This window comes from Perca flavescens, chromosome 5 (assembly GCF_004354835.1).
Source record: "Perca flavescens isolate YP-PL-M2 chromosome 5, PFLA_1.0, whole genome shotgun sequence".
Taxonomy (NCBI): domain Eukaryota; kingdom Metazoa; phylum Chordata; class Actinopteri; order Perciformes; family Percidae; genus Perca; species Perca flavescens.
The window spans coordinates 23513669-23519823 of record NC_041335.1 but is presented as its reverse complement, the minus strand read 5'-3'; the positions used below and the strand labels follow the sequence as shown (position 1 = coordinate 23519823).

Here is a 6155-nt window from a genome sequence, read left to right as displayed (position 1 = left end):
GGTCATATTTAATCCAAACCACCAAAAGAAACTTAGATACTCATTTGTTTTGCTAAATTACACATACAACATGGCACTATTTGCAGGAAGTCCATGGATCCTCGACGGCTGTTTTGTGGCATCCACGTGAGCCGGCGAACACACCACACACTCAGTCGCTGTCGCATAGAAACACACTATTTACACACTGCTTGCTGGATATTGATGGCTACATTACAATACGTTATGACTGCTTGATAAAGCTGACACTTTGTTCTTGCAAATAACTGGTCTGACCTCGACAATCCTGATATATGATTCTTCCAAACAAAATGATTCCCAAAACATTAGGTCCCAGAAATGTATTTCGTGAATGAATCTAAATCTAATCTCAAAACGACTTTTCTCTTATTTTTTCCTTTTACCAGTCTATATTGTGTTTTATATGGTACTTTTGATATCAGTTTTTCTTTAAAGAAAAGTTTGTTTATTCAATTTATAAGTAGAATAAATAATACAATCATGTAATAATAAATTAAATACAAAATAAATTAAAAATGGCCAATTCAACATCTGTCTACAATGGCAATCCCATTTCATTTTAAAGACATATTAATCTTCAATGTCATTTTTCAACTTTTTAGGATCAAATGTAATGACATTTACATTCAATGACTTTGAAATAACTTGTAAATTACTTTTTCCAGTTAGTCTCATTAAGGACCATATTAGCTGTACACTTCATGAAAGGAAAATGTCTACATGTCAGATACCTTTTATAATTTTCCATTTCATCCACTTCTCAAGCACTACTAACGTTTTGTTTTATGCTAATAATAATAATAATAATAATAATAATAATAATACATTTTATTTAATGGTGCCTTTCATGGCACTCAATGTCACCTTACATCACATAAGATCAGTAATAAAACATGCAACAAAGCACCAGCAGGAAAAAAAATAAAATAAACATACAATAAGCAACAGAGTATATAGGTCAGCAATGAGTTTAAATTGGTGTAAAATAAGACACAGTTGTTGTAGTTAAAATGAGCTAGTTTAAAAAGATGGGTTTAAAGAATCAATTTGCATTCGTTAATGTCCTCTGGATGTGAGAGGGGAATTAATTATCATTTCAGTTAGCATAGGAGAAGGCCCTGGCACCCATTGTGCTGCATTAACTCATGCCTTCAGTCATTTTTTGTAACATGAGACATACAGCAAAAGACCTATATTGAGTCTTTACATTTAAGAAAGCTCAGATGTGTTTGTGGTATTGTATGTGTCTTGCATTGTGACTTTATAATTTCAAAACCTCCCAGTCTCACTATTTCATCAGCAGGCTCTGGGAATTACTTTTTAATCACAACGTTACACTGACACCTATTTGGAACAACAGATGAGTTTTGCACAGGAACAAAACCCTGTAGTATTATTAATAATGGATGGTCAAGAATATCTGAACATTGTGGATTATAAAGGCAATGTTCTTCTCTTCGAAATATACATTTTACTTTTCCACTGTTATCAAAATGTTGGTGAGGAGTTTTTTTGCATTCCTTCATTTGGTTCCACATACCTCACCTCTCTTATAATGAAATGTCTTAACTTCAATGAAAATAAAATTCTAAATAAAGTTATTTTGCACACAAACTATATTCGATACCCTGTCCCTCCAAAAGTGAACAAAGTGTTTCAAACTGATCAATGTTATCTACTATGAATTTCTTTATATTAAATTAAATTTTTAATAATAGTGTTTGCACTTTTTGTAAAATGATATAGAAACCACAAACACCTTATTCTTCTCCTTCAGATACACCAACATAATGTGGGATGACTGACATGATTGGTTAGACACTACAATATTTGTTATAGCAATCCTTTTATGTGATGATGTAATTGATGCATCTGTACTTACTGGTAAAAGTGCTGAACTTCTGATTAACTGTATTCTTCTGTTGGAAATTTTTTTCATTATTAAAACAAGATTTTCCAGGACAACTCCAAAGTGCATCAATTGAAAAAGAACTGATTACCTTCTAACTGCTTTGAATTTTATGGAAAATAAAAATGCAGTAAGACCTTTCCAACAGGGAAGGGACCTCATATTTGTTTATTTTATGTAATTTGTGTGTGTTATGTGTTATGCACCAATATTCCAATATTGTATTTCAAGTTTGCCTTATTGTTTGTGCAAAAAGTTAATTGGTAATAAAGTTTACTTTTAAAAAGAAAACTGGGACCTTATAAGGACCATGATAAGGACCCATCAAAGTCCATTTCCAAACTTATTTTATGAAATTTGATACAGTCCACTGTAAAAATGTACAGACCAATACACTTATACAAAATACAAATGTCTTGGCAGAAAAACAATGCTAATCCATATACTGTCGGAATTTACAAAACGTGTGGGTTATTTTCATCAGGCGTTCAGCACGGACTGCTATTGCGTAGTGCCGACTCGGGTTGTGTATTCCCTCTGACAAGCAGCTATGGGATTAGCAAAATAGTCCAGAGATGTGTAGCTAGGTATCTCCTTGGTCACTTCTGAAAACATTCTTAATTAACCCTGCCCTTTCCACCACTGATATGGTGTTAATGTTCCGTACGAGCGCTGCTTTTTTATTACACTGTCTTACGGAAGAATGTCAATATATGTGGCTTTAAGTAGAGCTGGAAAACGAACTTGCCCCTGAGCTAACTGGCTAGCCCGTTAGCAGGCTCGGCTCGACGACATAATAGGCTACTGTGCTTCTGGGAACACGGTGTGCTCGTCGTGTCAGTTCAACCCAGCGCTATTCGAGGATAGTATCGGTGATTTTCAGATAGTATATATGGTCTACTTTATCTTTAACGATTGCCTTTGTTGTGTTATCATCTGCCCTGACCGCGGGATGGAGTGGCACTAGCTTAATTTGCGAGCAGGCGAGCAATTTAGCCAGTCCCTGGTGTCTTCGCAGCGTTAGCAGAGCACTGCTCTCATTGTGCCGGCTAAAAATACACTTCTTGTCCCATGCTCAGTGCGCCTCCAAAAGTGGTGGGCTAGTCCACATTGGACTTCTCTTCGGCTTTTCTGGTCACCTTGCTCCAAATTTGGCCATCTACATGGTCACTACAGTGAATGTAAGACGACTGGAAGAACGAGTCGGACCCCGAGGTTGTGAGCCCTGCTGGCCTGATCTAACGTTAACGTTACATCGTACCGGCTGGTGGGCTTCAGGTCACAAGTGAACGGATATTCGGCTTTGGCTGATCGGTGGCCGAATATCATTTTGCCCCAATGGCCTTGTATTGTAATTATTGGTAATATAACGAGCCTTGGTCCAGCCCAGGGTTAAAGGACCGAAACTTTGTGAAGGTCAGAGAAAAACGCTTTGTGTCTACTGTCTGAGATTAGGGAGGCAGACTTCATCTGTCCAGAGCACAGCACCATGTCGGAGGATAACAACGCAGACAAGTTCATCAAGGTAATTTGAAAACAAATCAAATGTAGATGTTCATGCAAGTAGACAATGCAGTAGTTTTCACTTATGTAATTAGTAATCACGTTTGGACTTGATTTACTGAAGTTTGAAGTAAACAGGCGAAACTGCAACCATTAACATTGATTTTGGAAATTTTATCATTGAAACGTTGGGATTGGAGGTTATTGCAGAGTGACAACTGTAGCTGATTTACTTGCTTCGTTTGTTTTATATTTGGGTTATGTACAACATGATTTTGAATGTTGGGCCTACTTCTGTTAAAATGATCGTAATTGACTAATAATGATTCCAGTTTCCACTAAATTACTCTTGCATCTTGTGTCATAGTAGGCCTATAACACATGGCATCTCTTGAGACAGCACAAGTGTTTTTGTGTAGAAATGTGAATCATGAACAATGTGTAATGGAAAGTTTTACTCTTGATAAACATTACTGTGGAGCTTGGATCTGTCTAAAGTGGTCATGGTTTTACCGGCAATATTTCCATGCACCCTGGCTCTTGGATTTGTTACTGGCTTGCTCCCCTCAATGGGTCACTGCCCGGGCAGTAAAATGTGATCCCAAGTGGCCCTGACCCCCTGATTTTACAGTTGGGAGCAGAATGTATCTAATGCTGAGTTGACTGGGGGGGTCAGCACTGAGAACAGAAACACACACACTGGGGCATGACGAATGACCCAAGATTAGTAGGTTAGCTAGCTAACATTCTGTTTCACAGACAGGTATCAAGACTCTGGCACACTCTAAACAATTGTTTAATTGGTAACCAACTTCATAAGACCCATTATCCAGGACTGCCAATGTTGGACATGCTGAAATCAGATCCTTCAAAGATATAAAGTTTTTGGTACAGACCCCTGGGTAGTTGTGACAGCTGAGACGCCCCTCGTCCTATGCTGCGTATAATAGACCAGGGCAGTGATAGGGAGGAGAGGGAGAAGAAATGATGGCATCTGTTGGCAGTGGCACACAATTAACTTCATTGTACTGACCAAGACTGATATATTCTCAGGAAATGAGAGACAGACAGAAAAAGGAAAACAAATTAATAATTTGATCTAAATCTTAAGTTTGGTAACTTCAAGTATGAGGATTGTTTACTTAACAGTCTTTACTTAAATACAGCACAAAGTTGGAGATATTGTCAAACCAAAAATAGTCTAATTCTAAGAACTTGATTCTAATATTTTTCAACTCAGTTAATTAGAGAGGATGTCTCCCAATGCTTCCCCTGTTCCGAGGTAGCATCCCATCTTTCTTTTTTAATTTTATTGGAAGCAGTAGCTAAACGTACCCCTACACTTACTCAGTAGAATCTGACAAACCTTTTTGTAAGTGCATCTTATGAATTTAGTTTAAAAATCATATGAAAAGTCTTGTTATCCTAAACAGGAGTTTCAGTTGATACTCTATCAACAATGTTCAACTATCTACAATGATTGGGAATGGGCCTTGTAGTACAGAAATGTTCCTTTTTTTTTTCTTTGTAACAGGGCTGGGTGGCAGTGGGTTGTTGAGTTTACTGCATGACGTAAACTATGCTGATAACTGAAAAGTAAAACATACCATTTCTGCACAAAAGTTTGTTGCTTATATATTTTCAAACGATAAACTGTTTGGTGTGGTTTCTCTTCCCAACAGGAGACATCCATTCTAGACGAGTACAACATAAACTGGACACAGAAGTTGGGAGCCGGCATCAGTGGACCTGTCAGGTGAGTGTGAGAGCAAGTGTGTTAAGAAGTACTTTTCTCCATTGTCTTTCTTCAGTCTCCAAATATTATCTTTTTGGCGGTGATAGTGCTGCGTCAAATTGATGTCAAACTGTTGCTGCCAGGGCAGTGTTGCATTGAAGGAACTCCGAAAACAAATTGTTTTTTGTCAAACTAAGACCAGGACAAGTAGTATTGCATAAGAGACCTCATCATGGTATCTGTTTGTGATTGGGAAATTATCCAAGTGTCTTGTTGGTATTGATTGAAATGGGTTCAACTAACATTGCTTAGGATTGCTGAAATCCTTCTGGGAAAAGTCTGACATGCTGGGTTGAGCCAGCTGTGAGAGCAGAGCCACTCAGAATATTCTAAAATTACATGATAGGATTAAAGAGAGAGATACATCTTATCTTAAATATGTATATATTGCCCAGCCCTTGCAGTGTGAATGCCGCTGTAGAGTGTGGTTGCAGCCACACTTTTGTCACTCTAACTGTTTGATTCAGGTATAATGTCATCAGAGCAGATGCAGATTATTTGCTAACTGGGCTGTCAAATGGACAAACTTTGTGACTGCTGCCAAAAAAACCTTCCTGCATGTTACTTCACCTGTGGTTTTATTGCATTGTGTTCACTGTGGCCCCAATTTACCAGCACAGTTCAGCTGTATCCTTGACACATTAACACATAAACACATATTGAGAAAGGCCAGCTGCTTGTCACTTGACAGGACTTTAACAGACTGGATCAACCACTAGTGTGTAACTCCGTCGCAACTCAACGCTTAATATGGAGATGTTTGGCACCGGTACCATTTTTTGTTGTAGACGGTGGGGGCTCATTTGCTCGGACACAATCCTGGGCTTGAATCCAATCCAAAACCTTTGTCCCCAACACGGTTGAGTAGAAGTATCTTAGTCTGTTTTTAAAAGTCTTCTTGTGTGAATGAATGTGTGTATTTATGTC

General features: G+C 37.9%; 1 protein-coding gene across 1 annotated transcript in view; it reads left to right on the top strand.

The window, feature by feature from the left end:
- Window positions 1–2487: 2487 nt before the first annotated feature.
- mapkapk5 (MAPK activated protein kinase 5) overlaps window positions 2488–6155 on the top strand; it is a 19522-nt gene continuing 15854 nt past the window's right edge. Inside the window, exons 1-3 of the mRNA XM_028578200.1 lie at window positions 2488–2517; window positions 3386–3455; window positions 5116–5189. Of these exons, the coding sequence (XP_028434001.1) occupies window positions 3420–3455; window positions 5116–5189 (110 nt within the window). The 5' untranslated portion in view covers window positions 2488–2517; window positions 3386–3419. The remainder of the gene's footprint in view (window positions 2518–3385; window positions 3456–5115; window positions 5190–6155) is intronic.